A 23267-nucleotide genomic window follows, 5' to 3' on the forward strand; every position below is an offset into this window, starting at 1 on the left:
GTGCAGTGGTATGACAACTGTCTTTTTGAGACCTTCTGGAAAGTGTCCACTAAGGAGCATCCAGTTTATCAGTATGCAAAGAGGATATGATATGAGATCTAGATTTTTTTAATTACTACGTTTGACAGACCATAAACATCTTCAGATCTGGAGTATCCTAATTTAGAGGTTGCTTTAATTATATCAGTTACTTGTACTTCTCTCTATTTACAAGCTGACAATATGTTTGTAATGTTTTGTTGAAAATTTCTGCCAGTTGTGGGGTGAGAAATAGTTGTATGTGTAGAATTGGAATTCTGGTTGCCCTGAGTTGAGAGGATAAGTTTGGCAGAGTTGACAAAAAAGTGATTGCAATCATCAGCAGTGATGTTGCTGAGTGCGTAAGCAGTTGGATGACATAATGAAAGGCAAGCGAATGATGCCTTCACTGAATCATCAGGAACGGTGCTCCAGGGAGGGTGAAAGTTTCCTTAACCACATTGTAACACGATGAAACGTGGATACTGCATTTCACTCTGGAATCCAAGCAGCAGAGCATGGTGTGGAAATATCCAAGTTCGCTTGTGACAAAAAAATTCCGTTCAGATCATCTGTTGGGAAAAATGATGTTAATGGCCTTCTGGGAAAGCCGTAGACTGCACCTGCTGGATTTCATGCCACAGGGTGTAACCATCAGTGTCGACAGTTATTGTTCCACACTTTCACATCTGAGGGCTGCCATCAGGCGAAGGTGCTGAGGGATTCTCGATGTGGACAACATGATTCTGCACCACGACAAAGCGAGACCATACATGGTAATCAGAACTGCTGAAAAGCTGAGCGCATTTCGCTGGGAGATTCTGGACCACCCACCATACAGTCCACACCATGTCCCTCCCTTCCCCCCCCCCCCCCCCCCCCCCCCGCAATGATTTCTACGTTTTCGGACGGCTGAAGAAGTTTCTGACATGACAGCGATTCACAAGTAACAATGAAGCCAAGACAGCAGTCCGACGGTGGTTCCGTAGTCAGCAAGACGAATTCTGCTGCAGGGACAGTGCTGCGACAGGACAATTGTGTGAACTGGTGTGGAGACTACGTGGAAAAATAGTGTAAGATACGTAGAATACGATGTATATTTGTCATTATCTGTATGTTCCTTACTTTGGGTAATAAAAAATATTGGGCAAAGACTTTTTGATTTGCCTCGTATGTACCAGTGTTTCTATCACTAATGTAAATGGTCTTGATCAGGGTACGTAATACTGCTGGGGGAAGGTGACTGTTAAATCTAATATACTGTTCATTCTTGCCCTTAACATTCCTTAAAGATAGCGCAAGTAAAACGGGAAAGAAAAGAGCTGATGCTTTTTATTGTTTGTAATTTGAGATAGACGTTTATTGGCGCTCATTGGGGAACGTATCGGGAACGTGCTGTTTTTGCGATGCGGTGGTGCTTGGGATGGGTAAGTACATTGTATGATGGAAGTATTTATGGACTTCTGTTAGGGTGGCGTCTCTAATAATGTCTGTACGTATGCTAGTAGCCAAGACGGACGAAGACTGCAGTCATCTTCGCAGTTTATGTTGATGGGCTGTTTGAATATCTCTGTCGCTTCTCGTATCTTCGTCACCCTTTTGGACTGTGTCTTTGTAGCTAGAACGGAAGCCTCTTCTAACTGTACGTGTTTACCACATTCATTTTGATCTGCCACTGCAGATGTGTCATGTTGTCCAAGTCGTATGTGACGCTGTATTGTTTTAGACGTGTTCCAACAGGACACTATCTCTGCAGTTTAAACTCCTCCACAATCATGGCTGACCTCACGAACTCCTGGCGTCTGCTGCGTATCGATGACATCTTTGGTTGACCAGCAGGCCTCTAAATCTGCGATTGCTTCAGTAGATCGGCTTAATGCTCGCAAGTTTGGTGGCTTCCTGCGCGTATGATAGAAGGGTGTAGAGTGGTTGCACCACCTCCTTGTCTAGCGCTCTAATCTTTGTGGACATCATTTTGCTGGTGGTATCCGTTAGTTCTGGTATCCGTTAGTTCTGTTGGTGCTACACAGCTTATGCAGTTCCGGTTTTACTTAGTTTGCATTTAAACTTCCGTGAACCCTGTGCACACCGAATTATACTGTGGCAGGACAGGTTTATGTTGTGGTCTCCAGTCCGAAGATTGATTTGATACAGCTTTCCATGCTACTTTACCCTATGCAAGCCTCTTCATCTCTGTGTAGCTGTTGCAGCCTACAGCCACCTGAACTTACTTATTGTATTCATCTGTTGGTCTCCCTTTACAATTTTTATCACAGTTCCCTCTATAACGAAACTGACGGTCCCCTTGTTGCTTCAGTGCGTGTTCTATCAGCCGATTCCCTCTTTCATTCAACTTGTGCCATACATCTATTTTCTCCCCATTTCAGTTCACTACCTCCTCACTAGTTAAATGACCTTTCCACCCAATTTTCAGCCTTCTTCTGTAGAACCAAATTTTGAAATCTTCTATTCTCTGTTGTTTGAACTGTTTACCATCCGTGTTTCACTTCAGCACAAGGCTACACTCCAGACAAATACCTTCAGAAAACATCTAGTGATATTTAAATTTATATTCAGTGGTGCTAACAAATCTCTCTTTTCCAGAATTTTTTTTTTTTGTTTTGCTATATCCAATCTGCATCTTCTCTATTTTGGTCATCATCAGCCAATTGTTACCCAAATAACAAAACTCATCTACCATGTTCATAGTCTCAATTCCTAATCGAATTCCCTCGACGTTGCTTGATTTCATCTGACTGCATTGAATTACCCTGCTTTTACTTTTTGTTGACGTCATCTTATAACCTCTTGCCGGCCGCGGTGGTCTAGCGGTTCTAGGCGCTCAGTCCGGAACCGCGCGACTGCTACGGTCGCAGGTTCGAATCCTGCCTCGGGCATGGATGAGTGTGATGTCTTTAGGTTGGTTAGGTTTAAGTAGTTCTAAGTTCTAGGGGACTGATGACCACAGATGTTAAGTCCCATAGTGCTTAGAGCCATTTTTATAATCTCTTTTCAACACACTGACCATTCCGTTGAAATGTTTTTTCAAGTCCTTATCAATCTCTGACAGAATTACAAGGTCATCGGCAAATCTCACAGTTTTTGTTCAATGTACAGATGGAATAGCATCAGGGATAGGCTGCAACCTTATTTCAGCCCTTCTCAGGAACTGCTTGGGTACAAGTATCCATCGGAGCTGGTAGCCTTCTTGTAAACTGTGTACACCAATGTACCATTTGGTGATCTGTATATTTCCATTCCGAGACATGGCAGTACGCCCCTATTTTATATTTATACGATATATTTGTTTCAACTGTAATCTAAACCTCTTGGAAAGAAGTGTTCATTAATATAACTTTTGTTTTGCAGTAAATTTTTCGCAAAAATTGGTTGGTAAATTTCTAAATTCACTGCTGGTCATAGAAGTTGCATCACTTGTAAGGGTAGCATACAACAGGATTTTACTTACTGTGTTTAAAGAGTATAGCAGGATGAATATACACTCTAAGACAAAATAATTAAGTAAATAAAAATAAAAACTACCCACCCCGAAGGAATTATAAGAATGCGACGGAAATCAGGAGATATGATGTACATGTACAGACAAACATATGATTATAGTTTCAAAAAATTGGATGATGTATTCAAGAGAAAGAGCCTCACAAGTGGAGTAAGTCAATAGCGCATTGGTCCATCTCTGGCCCTTATGCAATCAATTATTGGGCTTGGCATTGATTGAGAGAGTTGCCGCGTGTCCTCCTGAGGAATATAGTGCCAAATTCTGTCCAACTGGCGCGTTAGTTCGTCAAAATCCCGAGCTGGTTGGAGAATGCTGCACATAGTGCTCCAAACGCTCTCAATTGGGGAGAGTTTCGGCGGCCTCGCTGGCCAGTGTAGGTTTTGGCAAACACGAAGACAAGCAGTAGAAAGTCTTGCCGTGTGTGGGTGGGCGTGATCTTGCTGAATTGTAAGCCTAGGATGGCTTGTCATGAAGGACAACAAAGCAGGGCCTAGGATATCGTGCTGTAAGGGTACCGCGGCTGACAAAGGGGTTCTGCTATGAAATGAAATGGCACCTCAGACCATAACTCCTGGTTGTCGAGCCATATGGCGGCCGACAGTCAGGTTGTCCAGCGCGTCTCGAGACACCTCTTCGCTGGTCATCAGCGTTCAGTTCGATGCAGGACTCAGACAGACAGACAGTTTTACTCCAGACAATGAGGCTTCAGGCCGAATGTGCTCGACACCATAGCAAATGAGCTTGTTCATGAACAGAGGTCAATGATAGTCGGCGCAATGAGCTCAGCCCACTTTCTGTGAGCCGCCTATTGGTAGTCCTTGTATTCAATGAAGCACCAGTTGCACGTCGGATCGGATCGATGACGCCGGCCGAAGTGGCCGTGCGGTTAAAGGCGCTGCAGTCTGGAACCGCAAGACCTCTACGGTCGCAGGTTCGAATCCTGCCTCGGGCATGGATGTTTGTGATGTCCTTAGGTTAGTTAGGTTTAACTAGTTCTAAGTTCTAGGGGACTAATGACCTCAGCAGTTGAGTCCCATAGTGCTCAGAACCATTTGGATCGATGATAATGATGAATCCAGGGCACTGGGTGTCTCTCTGACGACTACTCGGCCCTCTCGTTGTGTCATCTCCCTGCTTGCTTCTTAATGCTATGTTCTGCCATAGTTCACCCATTCCTGCCAACATCGTCGAATAGTGGCATTGCTCTGTTCAAATGTTGAGTGATTCACCAATTACTTCAACTAGCTTCACCCTCTCTCAAATGCTGAAATCTGCGTGTATTGTTCACACGCCTATCTGCGAGGCATAGTTACTGAGTACACGGAATGAAATTCGCAAAGACTTTATGCCCTGGTATCGATATATCCCCCGTTTACTAACCTTACCAGCTGTACGGTGAACCCCGCTGCAGCATCACACATTCATCCATAGGCCACCAAAATTTATAGTTTTGCATTTTCTATCGATACCTCTATGGATATAAACTTGTGACCAATTTGCATAGCTCCTTTGCGGTGCGCCTCTCGTTGTCTTAGAGAGTATGATTAAACTTGTAGAGATTTAGGAGGTGTACAAGGTGTGAAATTTAGTACACATGACGAATGTAATTTGGCATCGTTTGCCCTCTTTGGATCGTACACACACACACACACACACACACACACACACACACACACACACACACACACACACAGCTATATCGATCGCAGTACTGTATGTAGAACTGGGACGCGTCTGAGACGACGACGTGGTGTAACTTTTATCTCTACTATTGTCAGGCAAGTCACTGTATATGTGCCTGTCTCAGATGCCGTGACAAGGAAAGCCGCAGTGATAGTTGGCATTTTCACAATCCGTGGAGCTACAGACTTAGTCGCTCTGTCCATGTGTATATTTGTCTTGCTCCAAATAAGCCCCTTTCCTGACTCCATGTATACGACATGGTTGTGCGATCCTGCAGGGCCAGGTACATTTGTCTGTCCTCTCGGACGCTAGATGCGTGGAGCCGTTGATATCTTACATTATACTGAATGTGGCTGTCGTAAGTCCATCAGTAACATTTTCGTATAGCAGCCATCAGAACCTGACCAATGGGAGCAAATACACTGTGGGACAATGAACTGCTCTTTGGATAGGACACGAGTCTGCCACTGTCGGTTTCCAAGTGTGTGTGTGTGTGTGTGTGTTCAAGTGTGTGTGAAATCTTATGGGACTTAACTGCTAAGGTCATCAGTCCCTAAGCTTACACACTACTTAACCTAAATTATCCTAAGGACAAACACACACACCCATGCCCGAGGGAGGACTCGAACCTCCGCCGGGATCAGCCGAACAGTCCATGACTGCAGCGCCTAGACCGCTCGGCTAATCCGCGCGGCTTGTCGGTTTCCAGTGTGTGCTGGTAGATGCTGCTTCTGTTTACACGGGGCATAACACGATCGTGGTAAGAGCAAACAACATCTGAATGCGAATTCTGAGTGAGACAGCCTTCCGTTATAGAGGATGTAGATGACGATACTCCAATTAATTTGTGTGTTTGCGCTGAAATACTGATCGTTTGTAAATCCAAGAATACCTGTGGTGGCCCGCAATATTTGCGTGCCTGAGAAAATTACAGATCCTAAAGTGCTTGTATCAGAGCTTCCTAGATTACTGTGAAGGGTGCATTTTGGAGTGCGGCGCAACATCCAGTAACGTAGTGAGGCGAATTACTAAGGGCTCTTCACAGGGATCTATATGTGGACCAGTTTTCTGGGACCTTATCCTTCGGCCATTGCTAACAATTCTGAATGAAAACGCTCAAGTGTCAGTAGTAATGGCCTCTTCCGATGACATATCTGTTATGGTGGCAGAGGACTAAAGAGCCAAACTGGAAAGAAAAGCGTGTAGTGTGCTTGCTCAGAAAATTAATTAGAAATCGCACCAACTAAGACTGCTTTTGAAAAGCAGGCTGTCCCACTTCTGGAATCATTCTCTGAGAATTGGGGGGTGGCGCGACACGGTGAGATATGTCAGTGTTTGGGCATACAACTGGACGCGAAGCTTATCTCTGACGCACATATCTCTCACATTCTTGTATGTCATAAACCTGCCAAAGTTATGCACAAAGTGGCAAGACTGGGCACTGTTGATTTTAAGATCCCTTTTTAACAGTTTAATCTCTCCCCATTTCCACCGTAGGATCTGTTAGTGTCTGGGTACACAGACTGCGATACAAATCAGTCCTTAGGCGTACAAAAAGAAGTATGCTGATGAGGCTCGCTGGAGCATATGGGACAACACTGTTGGAGGCACCGTTAGTCATACTAGACGTGTGCCAAATATTACTGTCAGATACAGAGGGTCTCTCTACTGGCTTCGCAAAGGGAATCTTCCCAAGGTGAAAGAAATAACCTAACAAGAGTTAAAATTATGGAAAGCGCTTGAGTGGCAAGGGATTGGAACAATATCACCACAGCGTGAAGGATATATGGCGTATTTCCAAACATCAAGGAGAGGATGTTTGTGAGCCATGAAACTCCTCTATATGCGTGGTTCATTGCCTGACAGTCCTGGACTATACCCTGAATATTTATACAGCATAAAGAAACATCCGACAAATGTGTTTGCATATTGCGACATTGGTGCACCAGGCCATATAATGCCTCCAGCCTACAAAGACTCATAACGAGCATTAGCACACCAAGTGACATTCTTAGAGACAAAAACAGATAGTATGCGGTGAACGAGGTGGCAAATAAGATATCTGCGAGGATACTTAGAAAACACACTCTAAGGGAAAAAAACCGACGCACCACGAAGAAATTATTCAAATGGGACGGGAATCAGCAGAAGTGATGTTAATGTACAGATAAGCATATGGTTACAATATCAGAAAAAATTGGATGATTTATTCAAGAGAAAGAACTTGACAAATTGAGAAAGTCAATAACGCGTTTGTCCCTCTCTGGCTCTTATGCAAGCAATTATTGAGCTTGGCATACATTGATAGAGTTGTTGAATGTCCATCTGAGGGATATCGTACCAAATTCTGTCAAATTGGCGCATTAGGTCGTCAAAATCCTGAGCTGGTTGGAGAGTCCTGCTCCAGGCGTTCTCGGTTGGGGGCAGATTCGGCGACCTTGCTGGCCGAGGTAGGGTTTGGCAAGCATGAAGATAAGCAGTTGAAACCCTCTCTCTCTCTCTCTCTCTCTCTCTCTCTCTCTCTCTCTCTCTCTCTCTCTCTCTCTCTCTCTGTGTGTGTGTGTGTGTGTGTGTGTGTGTGTGTGTGTGTGTGTGTGTGTGTGTGTGTGTGTGTGTGTGCACGCGCTAGCGTTATCTTACTGAAATGTAAACCCAGGATGGCTTGTCATGAAAGTCAAAAAAACGGGACGTAGAATGTCGTCGATGTATCGCTGTGCTGTAACTGTGCCGCGGATGACATGCAAAGGGGTCCTGCTGTGAAATGAAATGGCACCCCAGAGAGTTGTTGAATGTCCATCTGAGGGATATCGTACCAAATTCTGTCAAATTGGCGCATTAGGTCGTCAAAATCGACAGTCAGGTTGGTATCCCACCGCTGTCCAGAGCGACTCCAGACACGTTTTGGGCCTAGAATCTCATTGACTGGAGTAGTATTGTCTTCAATGACGAGCCCCGCTTCGAATTGAGCCCCGATGACCAGCGAAGAAGTGCCTGGAGAAGCCTTCGATAGCGCTAGGTAGCAACCTGACAGTCGCCTGTCATATGGCCCGCCAACCAGGGGTGATTCTGTGGTGTGCCATTTTTTGCATAAGGGCTAGAGGTGTACCAACGCGTTATTGACTTACTCAGTTTGTGAAGCTCTTTCTTTTGAATAAATCATCCCATTTTTCCGAAATTGTAATCATTTGTTTGTGTGTGCATTTGCATCACATCTACTGATTTCCGTCCGATTCGAATACTTCCTTTGTGGTGCTTCGTATTTTTTAAATTTTTTTTACAGTATATTTAGAGTATAAGAGAAACCCCAATTGTAAGCGCTAATGCTGAAGTGAATATTCTGAGTCAATGAATATCACCGAGGACTCACTGACATAGGAATTATTTTCTACACGGAGGATGACTGGAACCAGGGGATATGTGACGAACACGTGGCAACTATGCCAGCACCTGCAGAATGAATGCGAACTTAAAGGTAACTTAGGTGGGTTTCTCACTTTTCCAGCAATAGCAAGCTGCGGAGGGTTGCTGTGGTGAATCCGTTAGTTTCCACTGGTAGACACTACTGGGACTGTGGATGATGGCGTTAGCATACTGGTGGCTCCATCTCAGGGCTGAAGCGTGGCGGGTTCAGGATTGTTTAGGAATGGTGTGGGTTTCTCGGAACTCCTGGTCTAGAGATTTAGCATGCTGTCCGCAGCAATTGGGGATTCACTCCCAAAGAAATAAGTAATGTAACATGAGTCATGGATGTAGAATTTCGCATCAGGGGCTTCCTGGAGAATATATCTTCCTTAACCGCGATGTTTTCCATTGGTTAAGATTAGAATCTGCCAGTAAGCCATCTACCATAGTGAAGACGATTAGCAAATGTAATATCATGGTTTAAGACTTATAGGTGTTTTTTCTTTCATATGTTTCATAAACGTTGTTCAAATGCTTCAAATGGCTCTAAGCACTATGGACTTAACATATGAGGTCATCAGTCCCCTAGACTTAGAACTACTTAAACCTAACTAACCTAAGGACGTCACACACATCCATGCCCGAGGCAGAATTCGAACCTGCGACCGTAGCAGCAGCGCGGTTCCGGACTGAAGTGCCTAGAACCGCTCGGCCACAGCGGCCGGCTTTAAATGCTGTATTTCACTAATTGTTGAAAATACTTAAATTACTATTCTTGAAGTGAGTGTTAATAACAGTAGTATACAACTTTTTGTAACTATATGAAAATGAAAATTAGACCCGCATTGGACTCCAGGAGGCAGGAGTCGTAATTGTAAGCAACAGTAAATAAATATCCACTGATGTACGACGATTGAAGCTTTAATAATGACGGATATTTGTTTAAAACTTATACAGAATAGATACGTTAAAAAGTTTGACTGTCCTTCAAAGTAGTCAGCAGCATTGTGTATAACCTATTGCCAGGGAGGTGAATATCGTAGGATACCCTTAGCAGCGCCAATTGTTTTGATAGTTCGGGTGAAGCAACCTACTGCCCGACGAATCTTCGTAACAATTCTGAAACGAACACCATGAAGTGTTTCCTTTATCCGGGAATCAAGTTGAAGTCCCAAGGATTTTAATGCATGTGGTGTTAAAAAAAATGAACACCTTAGAGAAAGAAGTGGCGACACCTTCCCTAGGAGCTGCACATCATTTTTCAGGACAACGCTCGGGTGCATATGGCGCATCTTGTGACTGATTTGTTCGATCGATACCACACTCCCTGGACTTAAGCCCTCGTGACTTCAACTTGATTCCTGAGATGAAGGAAGCACTTAATGGTATTCCTTCAGAACTATTCCAAAGATGCTTCGTGGAATACAAGGGCAGTCTGAAAAGTTCTCTGGCTGAAAACAACAGACACATCTTATTTTGCAATATAATCTCCTCTAATGTCAATACATTTCTTCCAGTAGTGTTCCAATGCCATTATACCCTCTTTGCAGTGTTCTTCCGGAAGCCATCTACAACCGCAATGGCTTCTCGATTGGACGAAAAGCAAGCGCTGATCAGCGAGGAATTTCTTCAGTTTCGATAATAGATGGAAGTCTGAGGGAGACAATTCTGGGGAACAGGGCAGATGTTCCATCAACGTCATAGAGCAAATCCCTAAATTTCCCCATTGCCAAGACATTTTTGTGGGCAGATGCATTGTGTGATGGAAGATGATTTTTTTTTCTTTTTTAAGCCGGGTCTGTTTTCACGAATGCTTGTGTCTCGTTTAGTTAGAAGTTAAGAGAAGTATTCTCCAGTTATGGTTTTACCTTTTTCGATATAGCTAATCGACAAAATTCCTTTCGTATCCCAAAACACCGATGCCATGGTCTTTCCTGCAGGTGGTACCGTTCTTGCCTTCTTCGGAGCTGAAGAACCGTCTTCTATCCACTTTGCATAGACTGCTGTTTGGATTCGAATGTGTAATGGTGAATCCATGTTTCATCCACTGTCACGTAGCGACGCAAGAAGTCACTTCTGTTTTTGTTAAAACGCATCAAGCACTATTGGGGAAGTGACGTGCGAATGCGTTTGTTATCCGCTTTGAGCAGACGCCGCTCCTATCTCGCGCAAAGCTTTCTCGTTTTAAATTCCTGGCGCAAGAAGTGACCAACACGTTCCTTTGACATCCCTAGGGCATTAGCGATATCACCTACCTTTATACGCCGATCTTCCAAAATCATATCATGAACTTTATCGATGATTCCTGGCGTCCTTCCCATTGATCACCTAGGATGTTTTCACGACCACGCTTAAACTAGGCTGCCCATTTCTTGATGGTTGAAAATGAGAATAAGAGACAACATACACACTTACAAGCCACAAATGAAATGGGTCGGTGCAAAACATTTTTTTACGATGCACGATACACGAATTTTTTTCATTTTCAACACCACATGCACCACAACTGCTTCAAACGACTGCCTACAGTCACCTGCTGCTCGGAATGATTTGCAATTTTACGTGGCGACTACTAACATGTGTACAAACGTAAGAGGAAAGAAGCGACTTGAGTAGTGCTACGATCTCTGGGCAAGGCCGAGAACTTTTCAAAGAGCCCTCGTAGATCGCCCCACTCGAACTACCGACACAGCTATCGCTGCCAAGGATATGCTACAGCTTCCACAATGCTGTCAGCGACTTTACACAATTCTGATGACTACTTTGAAGGACAGAGGACCTTTGAAACATGTTTCCATTTTGTAGAAACTGCAAATAAATAATTGCTGCTATTAAAGATGCAATCCTCGTAGTTCACTTCATGTCAACATGTTTGTTGCAATCGCCTTAACGGTCAGCAGTGTATACGCCAACACTTGCTGCAGATCTGTGCATCCCGCCAGCTTAGGGAGGTGGGTGTCCGCAGAGTGGCGGTGGCGTGCGCGCTGCAGCCGCTGGATGTGGTCAAGATCCGGCTGCAGACGGGCATGGGCGGCTACCGGGGGGCGGCGCACTGCGCCTACTCCATCGTCGCCCACGAGGGCCTAACCGGGCTCTACGCGGGCACCAGCGCCGCCCTGCTGCGGCACGCCATCCACGCTATTGGCTGGGTCTCCGCGCACTCCATCTTCATCAGCACTCTCACGTGAGCACCGCCTCTGTAATCACCTTCCATTTCACAGACCACGTAAGCTCCTAAAAGGAGTGCCGACTTTTCGAGGGTAGTAGTGTATTTACATCCCTAGTGAGTTTAATTACGAGGGGCATTCAATAAGTAATAAAGAACTCCGTCTTCAGGCCACGACTGGCCTACCGGGACCATCCGACCGCCGCGTCATCCTCGGTGGAGGATACGGATAGGAGGGGCGTGGGGTCAGCACACCGCTCTCCCGGTCGTAAGATGGTATTCTTGGCCGAAGCCAGTACTATTCGGTTGAGTAGCTCCTCAATTGGCATCACGAGGCTGATTGCACCCCGAAAAATGGCAACAGCGCATGGCGGCCTAGATGGTCACCCATCCAAGTACCGACCACGACCGACAGCGCTTAACTTCGATGATCTCACGGGAACCGGTATATTCACTGCGGCAAGGCCGTTGCCATTCAATAAGTAATGAAACACATTTTTTTTGTTGAAAACATGGTTGGTTTTATTCAGAATTCCAATACGCCAAATTATTTCCCGGTCGGCTAAAATAACCTATTTTTGAACGTAATCTCAGTTTAATGCGATGGCCTTACGTCTATCTTACTGGAAGTGTTTGTATGCCTATTTGGCACCACTCTGCTGGTCGACGTCGGAACCAATGTCTTGCTGCATCAGTAACCTTCCCGTCATCCACATACTGCTTCCCACAGACTGTATCCTTCATTGGGCCAAACAGGTGGAAGGTGTGAGACCCAGGGTGCAGTATGGAAAAGGAAGAACAGTCTAGTGAAGTTTTGTGAACTCCTCTCGGGTGCATCTACATCTACGTAGATACTCTGCAAATCACATTTAAGTGCCTGGCAGAGGGTTCATCGAACCACCTTCACAATTCTCTATTATTCCAATCTCGTATAGCGCGCGGTAAGAATGAACACCTATATCTTTTCGTACGGGCTCTGATTTCCCTTATTTTATCTTGGTGATCGTTCCTTCCTATGTAGGTCGGTGGCAACAAAACATTTTCGCATTCGGAGGAGAAAGTTGGTGATTGGAATTTCGTGAGAATATTCCGTCGCAATGAAAAACTGCTTTCTTTTAATGATGTCCAGCCCAAATCTTGTATCATTACTGTGACACTCCCTCGCATATTTCGCGATAATACAAAACGTGCTGCCTTTCTTTGAACTTTTTCGATGTACTCCGTCAGTTCTATCTGGTAAGGATCCCACACCGCGCAGCAGTAATCTAAAAGAGGACGGACAAGCGTAGTGTAGGCAGTCTCCTTAGTAGATCTGTTACATTTTCTAAGTGTCCTGCCAATAAAACGCAGTCTTTGGTTAGCCTTCTCCACGACATTCTGCGCAGAGTTGCATGAGGCCTTACGTTGTCACGACGAAGGAGAATTTTGTTTGCATTTTTGTGGCGACGAATTTCAATTTCCTAATGGAAGCAAAATACAATTTACAGTCGGTCGATGCACCACGAGAGAGGGCATCAAACCGAATAACGCCTTCAGAGTGCCAGAAGACCGTCGCCATGACTTTACCGGTTGAGGCTGCGGCTCTGAACTTTTTCTTCGGATGCGAGGTGGTGTGTCGCCACTCCATGGACTGCCGTATTTTGTTCCCCTTTCGAAGTGAACCCACGTTTCATCGCCTGTGACGGTGTTCGACAAAAATTGTCACTATCAACCTCATAATACAAAGCAATTCCGTACAGATGATAATTTGTAGTTCTGTACGCTCTTCTAATAGGAGGTGAGGAGCCGAGCGGGCACACACCTTTGAGCATCCCAACTGTTGGACGAATGCGTCAGCACTACTAATGGGGACGTCTAGGTGTGCAGCGAGGTGTTTGGCTGTGATCCATCTATCATCTCGAATGATCATGTCCGCACGTTCCAACATCGAACGTGGCGCAGATGTGCGGCCGGCCAGCACGCGGGAGATCGGACAGGTTTGTGCGACGTTTTTGCGATGATGACAGACAGCGCCCAACGACTCACCGTGCTTTTGTTCACCGTAAACATTCTGCAGTTGTCTATGAATATCTACGACGCTCTGGTTGGAAAGCATCTCCGTTACAGACGCCAATTTGAAGGCTACGTATAGCGCCGCTATCTATCGGAAATTCATGGAACTTTAGGGGCTGAAGCTGGAAAATTCCGCGATGTCCCACAACAAATTCCGCATATTTTCAACCGAAATTGGCCGAGAGAAAAAAAGTGTTGCATTACTTGCTGAACACCCCTACTATATGTGCATGAGTCCGTTGTCTAAGACATGTTCTGCGCTGAAAATTTCGCCTCCTAATGCAGGAGACATCCCTTGGCTCATCCACCAAATTTTTGGAGTACAGTCGCAAACGCTTTATTTCTTCTTTTTCTGGTTTTCCGGCAGTGTCTCTTCCGGCCATCTTCAGAGTGAGCCAACTGTAGCTATGGTACGCTACAGCACTTCTTCCGTCATTTTAAACTAGAGAAAACGCAGAATCAATAGGCACAGGTCCGTAGACATAAAGAACGAAGAAGAAGACATAGAAAGATCCATGGCTTTCTTTGTGTCTGTGGGAAACATGTCGTTAAAATAGGCCGGATCGTGACCAAACACAATGCTGATGTGATTTTTTGTATTCCACCGAAGACATCACCATTTCTGCATTCTGTCAAACATGAGTTGATGCTCCACAAGGCCGTAGTTTACAAGATCGCTTGCGAAATGTGGTCTTGTGGGGCAGACGACTCGTAAAATCTAGGAAATGTGCATAGAACACTGCAGATACACCCGACTGTTACAGCCCAATACATTGGCTACGCCAGAGCACTGCATCGATACCAGTCGCACCAGGCGATATGAAAACGTCAACTTCATCGTAGCCTCGATCTCATCAGTTTGGGACTCGGAGATGAAAACGACAGCTGAAATTCGTTTGACGCAGAATTTACGAGGTTGTGCCGAAAAGAAAAGTCTCCAAATTTTTTATGTGAAAACTCTTAAAGCTTTTAAAATAAACCGCGCGTTATTAACATTCTACACATTTATTCTTTATTCTGTATATTTGCAGCCCTCTGCCGCTAGACCGCTCGGAATCTGTAGTATGGCGATGTGTAACGTAAGTATGTCGGTACGTGAGAAACAGTGTGCTCTAATCGAGTTTTGAATTTGAAGAGATCGTCCACAAATGGAGCACCCCGTCCTTCAGCATGACAATACCGGACAACACACGAGCTCTGCGACGTCTACAACAACCCGACGCCTTGGGTTCACTGTCATCAATCATCCTCTATTCATTCCCGATATGGTCGCATGCTCCATCTACAAAGCCAAACATTCTGTAGTGACAGTATCAACAGACTGGTCTCTCATTGGGAGAAATGTGTTTTTCGCTAGGGTGACTATGTCGAGAAATAAATATGTAAACTTGAAGAATAAAGATGTAGACTGTTAATTATGTTTGTTTTGTTTAAAAGGCTTTAAGAGATTCACATCAAAAATTCGGAAGCATTACTTTCAGCAAGCCGTCGTGATTAACAAAGAAAGCAGTTTCAACCTAGGCAAATCATAGAATACGGCCCTTTCTTTAATGAACTCGCAAAGACGTCCCTACATTGCAGCAAATAATGAGACACCGATATCCCAACATGGATGACAGCATACTCTTTGCCGCCGATCAACGCCTCTGGCGTTTGTGTTTTGTGTGGTTTAAAACGACGGATCAAGTGCTGTAGCGTATCGTAGCTTTACTCGGCTTACTCTGATGATGACCGGAAAATGCGCCACAGAAATATCAGAAAAAGAAAAAAATGAAGATTACGCGGATGCACTCCCGAAATTTTATGTATGAAAGAAAACTCCACGAAAACATTAAGAGGCACCTCTTCAACGGCTATAAATATTGGTGCCAATATAAGTAAAATCACCAGAGACGCTTAAAAAAAAGTTCTGCGCTACATGAAGATCTGCAAATGACACGTTCTTAGATTCCGGGGGCGCGAGAAGTGAAAGAATAAGCCTTAAAATACTGAACAGTAGTCTACGTGCGAGTAGGACTCGCGCATTGTATTTTCCATACGAACTACTTATGTATATAGACAGTTCATCCGTTTCAGTAATCCACGATCTTTACCATTTTTACCCGTTGCCGACATTGATACTGGCAAGATATCTGTCCTATGGATTCGAAGACTTTCGAGAACGTTTTAATTTCACGTTTGAAACCGGATAACAAGTGGCAAAAAAAAATATTTTTTTCGTGTGATATATGTCAATTAACAATGTTCAGGTTTTTACTTAGGCTGTATTGTGAAACCTTGCTTCTTTTAAATTCCATGATTGCAGGTCAGAGGGAAGTACTCGGTACGTTTAGGTGACTGAGTTTGAGAGTATCAAAACGTGTCGTAGAAGTCTGTATCTTTCGGTTGTATTGACTTAGAAACTTCACTTTTTTACATCGCCAAGGGTTCACAGACCTTACTACGTGACCTTACTGTGTGTGTAATTATTTCTGGGAAAAAGGATTTTGAACAGTTGGGCAGACAGACAGACGGACAGCAAAGTGATCCCAGAAGGATTCAGTTTTTAGCGAGTGAGGTATGGAACCCAAACAAGTAACTTTAAAACAAAACAATAACCAGAAATAGGTATATCACTGGCCATTAAAATTGCTACACCAAGAAGAAATGCACATGATAAATGGGTATTCATTGGACAAATATATTATACTTGAACTAACATGTGATTATATTTTCATGCAATTTGGGTGCATATATCCTGAGAAATCAGTACCCAGAACAACCACCTCTGGCCGTAATAACGGCCGTCATACGCCTGGGCATTGAGTCAAACTAAGCTTTGATGGCGTGTACAGGTACAGCTGCCCATGCAGCTTCAACACGATATCACAGTTCATCAAGAGTAGTGACTGGAGTATTGTGACGAGCCAGTTGCTCGGCCACCATTGACCAGACTTTTCAGTTGGTGAGAGATCTGGAGAATGTGCTGGCCAGGGCAGCAGTCGATCATTTTCTGTATCCAGAAAGGCCCGTACAGGACCTGCAACATGCAGTCGTGCATTATCCTGCTGAAATGTAGGGTTTCGCAGGGATCGAATGAAGGGTAGAGCCACGGGTCGTAACACATCTGAAATGTAACGTCCACTGTTCAAAGTGCCGTCAATGCGAACAAGAGGTGACAGAGACGTGTAACCAATGGCACCCTATACCATCAGGCCGGGTGATACGCCAGTATGGCGATGACGAATACACGCTTCCAATGTGCGTTCACCGCGATGTCGCCAAACACGGATGCGACCGTCATGATGCTGTAAACAGAACCTGGATTCATCGGAAAAAATGACGTTTTGTCATTCGTGCACCCAGGTTCGTCGTTGAGTACACCATCGCAGGCGCTCGTGTCTGTGATGCAGCGTCAAGGGTAACCACAGCCATGGTGTCCGACTGATAGTCCATGCTGCTGCAAACGTCGTCGAACTGTTCGTGCAGATGGTTGTCTTGCAAACGTCCCCACCTGTTGACTCAGGGATCGAGACGTGGCTGCACGATCCGTTACAGCCATGCGGATAAGATGCCAGTCATCTCGACTGCTAGTGATACGAGGCCGTTGGGATCCAGCACGGCGTTCCGTTAACCCTCCTGAACCCACCGATTCCATATTCTGCTAACAGTCATTGGATCTCGACTAAAGCGAGCAGCAGTGTCGCGATACGATAAACCGCAATCGCGATAGGCTACAATCCGACCTTAAAGTAGGAAACGTGATGGTACGCATTTCTTCTCCTTACACGAGGCATCACAAAAACATTTCACCAGGCAACACGGGTCAACTGCTGTTTGTGTATGAGAAATCGGTTGGAAACTTTCCTCATGTCAGAACGTTGTAGGTGTCGCCACCGGCGCCAACCTTGTGTGAATGCTCTGAATAGTTAATCATTTGCATATCATAGCATCTTCTTTCTGTTGGTTAAATTTCACGTCTGTAGCACGTCATCTTCGTGGTGTAGCAATTTTAATGGCCAGTAGTGTACAATTTAGAGTCGGTCGATGCACCACGAGAGAGGGCATCAAGCAGAATAACGCCTTGAGAGTGCCAGAAGACCGTCGCCATGACTTCACCGGCTGAGGCTGCGGCTTTGAACTTTTTCTTCGGATGCGAGGTGGTGTGTCGCCACTCCATGGGCTGCCGTTTTTGTTTCCCTTTCGAAGTTAACCCACGTTTCATCGCCTGTGACGATGTCCGACAAAAATTGTCACTATCAACCTCATAATGCGCAAGCAATCCGTACAGATGATAATTTGTAGTTCCGTACGCTCTTCTAAGAGGAGGCGAGGAACCGAGCGGGAACACACCTTTGAGCATTCAAACTGGTGGACGAATGCGTCAGCACAACTAATGGGAACGTCTAGGTGTGCAGCGAGGTGTTTGGTTGTGATCCATCGAACACGTAGAATGATAATGTCCGCACGTTCCAACATCGAAGACGCCACAGATGTGCGGCCGCTCTGCACGCAGGAGATCGGACAGGTTTGCGCGACGTTGTTGCGATGATGACAGACGCCTCGCCCAACGACTCACCGTGTTTTTGTTCACCGTAGACATTCTGCAGTCGTCTATGAATATCTGTGACGCTCTGGTTGGAACGCTACTCCGTTATAGACGCCAATTTGAAAGCTACGTGTAACACCAGTATCCATCGGACATTCATGAAACTGTAGGGGCTGAAGCTGGAATATTCCACGTTGTCCCACAACAAATTCTGCATATTTTCAACCGAAATTGGCCGAGAGAAAAAAAATGTGTTGCATTACTTGCTGAACACCCCTAGTATATGTGCATCAGTCCGTTGTCTAAGACATGTTCTGCGCTGAAAGTTTCGCCTCCTAATGCAGGATACATCCTAAGAGGCTCATCCACCAAATTTTTGGCGTGCAGTCGCATATGCTTTATTTCTCCTTTTTCTGATATTCCGGCAATGTCTCTTCCGGCCATCTGCAGCGTGAACAAACTTAAACTACAGTTCGCTACATCACTTGTTCCGTCATTTTAAACCAAAGAAAACGTAGAATCAAGAGACACAGGTCCGTAGACATAAAGAACGAAGAATAAGAAGACACGGAAATATCCATGGCTTTCTTTGTATCTGTGGGAAACATGTCGTTAAAATAGAACGGATCGTGACCAAACACAATGTTGATGTGATTTTTTGTATTCCACCGAAGACATCACCATGTCTGCATTCTGTCAAACATGACTTGATGCTCCACAAGGCTGAAGTTTACAAGATCGCATGCGAAATGTGGTCTTGTGCGGCAGAGGACTCGTAAAATCTAGGTAATGTGCATAGAACACTGCAGATACATCCGACTGTTACAGCTCAATACATTGACTATGCCAGAGCACTGCATCGATACCAGTCGCACCAGGCGATATGAAAACGTCGACTTCATCGTAGCCTCGACTTCATCAGTTTGGGACTCGGAGATGAAAACCGCAGCTGAAATTCGTTTGACGCAGAATTTACGAAGTTGTGCTCAAAAGTAATGTCTCCAATTTTTTTATGTGATAACTCTTAAAGCTTTTAAAATAAACCGCGCTTTATTAACATTCTACACATTTATTCTTTATTCTGTATATTTGCAGCCCTCTGGCGATAGACCGCTCGGAGTTTGTAGCATGTAGTATGGGGAAGTGTAAAGTATGTATGTCGGTACGTGAGAAACAGTGTGCTCTAATCGAGTTTTGAATTTGAATAGTTCGTCCACACGTGGAGCACCCCGTCCTTCAGCATGACAAGGCGGGCAACACACGAGCGCTTGGGTTCACTGTCATCAATCATCCTCTATTCATTCCCGATATGGTCGCATCCGACTGTCATCTGTTTTCAAAATTTCAGGAATACCTTCGAGGACTTCACTTTGATAGTGAAGAAGCGGTGTAGGCGCAGGTGGGGTAGTAGCTCCGTCTACAAGGCCAAACATTCTATAGTGACGGTATCAACAGCTTGGTCTCGCATTGGGAGAAATGTGTTTGTCGCTAGGGTGACAATGTTGAGAAATAAATATGTAAACATGAAGAATAAAGATGTAGACTCTTAATTACGTTTGTTTTGTTTAAAAGGCTTTAAGAGATTCACATTAAAAATTCGGAAGCATTACTTTCAGCAAGCCATCGTGATTAACAAACAAAGCAGTTTCAACTTAGGCAAATCATAGAATACTGCTCTTTCTTTAATGATCTCTCAAAGACGTCACTACAATGCAGCAAATAATAAGACACCGGTATCCCAACATGGATGACAACATACTCTTTGCCGCCGATCAACGCCTCTGGCGTTTGTGTTTCTGAGGTTTAAAACAACGGATCAAGTACTGTAGCGTATCGTAGCTTCAGTCGGCTTACTCTTAAGATGACCGGAAAATGTGCCACCGAAATATTAGAAAAAGAAAACATGAAGATTATGCGGTTGCACTCCCGAAATTTTATGTATGAATGAAAACTCCGCGAAAACATTAAGAGGCACAGCTTCAAAGGCTATAAATATTGGTGCCCATATTAGTAAAATCAACAACAACGCTTAAAAAAAAATTTCTGCGCTAACTGAATATCAGCAAATGACATATTCTAAGATTCCGGGGGAGCGTGAAGTGGAAGAATAAGCCTTAAAATACTCAACAATTGTCTATGCGCGAGTAGGACTCGCGCATTGTATTTTACATACGAACTACTTATGTATATAGACAGTTCATCCGTTTTTAGTAGTCCATGATCTTTACCATTTTTATCCGTTGCCGGCATTGATACTGGCAAGATATCTGCCCTATGTATTCCAACACTTTCGTGAACGTTTTAATTTCTCGTTTGAAATGCGATAACAAGTGACAAAAGAAATATTTTTTCGTGTGGTATGTCATTTAACAATTTTCGGGTTTTTACTTTGGCTGTAGCGTGAAACCTTGCTTCTTGGGAAATTTCATGGTTCTAGGTCAGAGGGAAGTACTCTGTGCTGAGTTCGAGAGTAACAAAAAGTGTCATAAAGTCTGTATCTTTCGGTTTTATTTACTTAGAAACTTCACTTTTTTACATCACCAAGGAATCGTAGACCTTACTATGTGTCTAATCATTTCTGAGAAAAAGGGTTTTGAACAGTTGGGCAGACAGACAGATGGACATCAAAGTGATCCTAGAAGGGTTAAGTTTTTAGCGACTGAGGTGTGGAACCCTAATAAGTAACTTTAAAACAAAACAATAACCAGAAATATGTAATAAACGTCTTTGCATGTCTGTGAAATCAGAATCTGCTGCTGCTTTTCATTCAGTAGCGTATTGCTTTAGCGCATGCATTGCAACATGCTGCGATCCTCCTTGTGTCACTGCCCACAAAGTTGTCGAGTCAACGTGATCAAGCCTGTTCCACACTTCGACGGTTGTCCGTCTGAGGATATCTAGTGAGCGAGAGAGGTTCATGTGACGACGCACTGCAAGCTTCTAGCGGTTCCAAGCATGCTCAGTCGGGTTCATGTCAATAGATACCACACGACATTGCATTTGTTTGATTTCTGCCTTTCTGGAGGAAGGGGTTTACGAGATGGTCACGGTGTGTTCATACATTATCGTCCTTGAAAACGAACTTATCGCAGAAGACCTTAAGCCTGGACAGTAGGTCGGAGGATGCTGTCCCGGTACTGTACAAACCTCAAATTTCTCTCGACAACGATGAGATGAATCTGGGATCCGTTCGTGATATCGGACCAGAATATGACTGACACACCTCCATGATGAATGGTGGGACTGCACATCTGAGACGTATGTTGATACAGAGTCTCCTCTCCTCCGTACTCTGTTTCGCCGATCATCGTGTGTCAGGCGAATGAAGTAAAGGAGGTTTAGGATTTACTATCCCGTCGACATCGAGGTCATTTGAGACGGAGCACAAGCTCGGAATATTGCAAGGATGTCGAAGGAAATCGGTCGTGCCCTTTCCAAGGGGACATCTTGGTATTTGCCTGGAGTGATTTAGGGAACTCATGGAAAACCTAAATCTGGGTGGCTGGACGCAGATTTGAGCCGTCATCCTCCCAATCGCGCTTCAAGTGTCCTAATCGCTGCGACACCTCACTCTGCGTCAAACGAATCCTACACTCTTTGGTGAAGAGATTTCGACGCAGATGTTCCAATTTCCCAACTTCTTCGCGCACGTCGGTGATAGAATTTTGAGGTGATAGAATTTTGTATTGTTGAAACTTCCCGGAAGATGAAAACTGTGTGCTTGACCGAGTCTCGACCTCGGGACCTTTGCCTCTTGGGGACAAGCTCTCTACCGACTGAGCTGCCCAAGCACAACTCAGAAGCCGTCCTCATAGCTTCACTTCCGCCGTACCTCGTCTCCTACATTCCAAACTCCATAGAAGCTCAGTTGCGAAACTTGCAAGAGCAGCACTCCTAGAAGAAAGGATACTGCGGAGACATGACTTAACCACGAGCTAGAGATGTTTGCAGAATGAAACTTTCACTCTGCAGGGACGTGTGCGCTGATATGAAACTTTCTGGCAGATTAAAATTGTGAGCCAGACCGAGACTCGAATTTGTGACTCTTTACTTTCGTGGGCAGGTGCTCGCAGGAGAGCCCCTGTGAAATGTGGAAGGTAGGAGGTGAGGTACTGATGGAAGTGAAGCTGTGGCGGTGAGTCATGTGCCTTGCTTGGGTAGTAGTCGTGGTTGGTTCCTCGTCGAGTGCGGACGCAGCTTAGCGGTGCAGCGTTGTGTGACGTTTAGTGCGTAGGAGAAGTGTTATCAAGTGGTATTAATGGTTTGGCTGTTTATCTTCCGGGCTTGTAAGTACTGAACATTGCCAAATAAGCCCCGTTTTTGTTTGGTGAATTAGTGAAGTTTTCCGCTGCCCCCTTGTTCATCATGTCGGATACTCTCAGGAAAAAGGCGTTAAGATTTTCGTTCGACAAGAATATTCGTCATGTTCAGCCCACTGCATTGGAGATCCATAATTGGTTGCATGATAACTTTGGTAATTCAGGAGATAATGCTGAATTCACTCAGATTGATAGTGAAAAGTATTGAGGGTTTGTCAAATTGTATAATTCTGTTTTGTTGGAATTTGTAATTCTAACAGTGAGCTAAAGACTGTTAGAATTTTGAATCTTCCCCTGGAACTAGGTAATCATCATTTAGTACAGGTTCTTTCTAAATATGGCCAGGTTAAGCACACTGAATTTGAAAAGTGGTCCAGCAGGTACAAAATCCAGTGTTATAGCGGCATCATGTCAGTGCAGATGTTTGTTAAAATTGACATTCCATCTCACATTACTGTATCTGGTTGCAAGGCAAATGTTATCTATCCTGGACAGAAATCAACGTGTCATGTTTCTAATGAACCAGGACACCTTCGCGAAAACTTTCCACAGCGGGTGTTCGTTTTGAGAAACAATCTA

At 44.6% G+C, this 23267-nt stretch overlaps 1 protein-coding gene and 1 pseudogene across 1 annotated transcript in view; one reads left to right on the forward strand and one right to left on the reverse strand.

Annotated features, from left to right (window-relative positions):
• The first annotated feature begins 1424 nt into the window (after positions 1 to 1424).
• LOC126154527 (mitochondrial 2-oxoglutarate/malate carrier protein-like) overlaps positions 1425 to 23267 on the forward strand; it is a 113884-nt gene continuing 92041 nt past the window's right edge. The window contains exons 1-2 of the mRNA XM_049916150.1: positions 1425 to 1445; positions 11548 to 11807. Of these exons, the coding sequence (XP_049772107.1) occupies positions 1425 to 1445; positions 11548 to 11807 (281 nt within the window). The remainder of the gene's footprint in view (positions 1446 to 11547; positions 11808 to 23267) is intronic.
• Positions 12145 to 12262, reverse strand: LOC126163529 (5S ribosomal RNA; annotated as a pseudogene).

Source organism: Schistocerca cancellata, chromosome 2 (genome assembly GCF_023864275.1).
Source record: "Schistocerca cancellata isolate TAMUIC-IGC-003103 chromosome 2, iqSchCanc2.1, whole genome shotgun sequence".
Classification (NCBI taxonomy): Eukaryota; Metazoa; Arthropoda; class Insecta; order Orthoptera; family Acrididae; genus Schistocerca; species Schistocerca cancellata.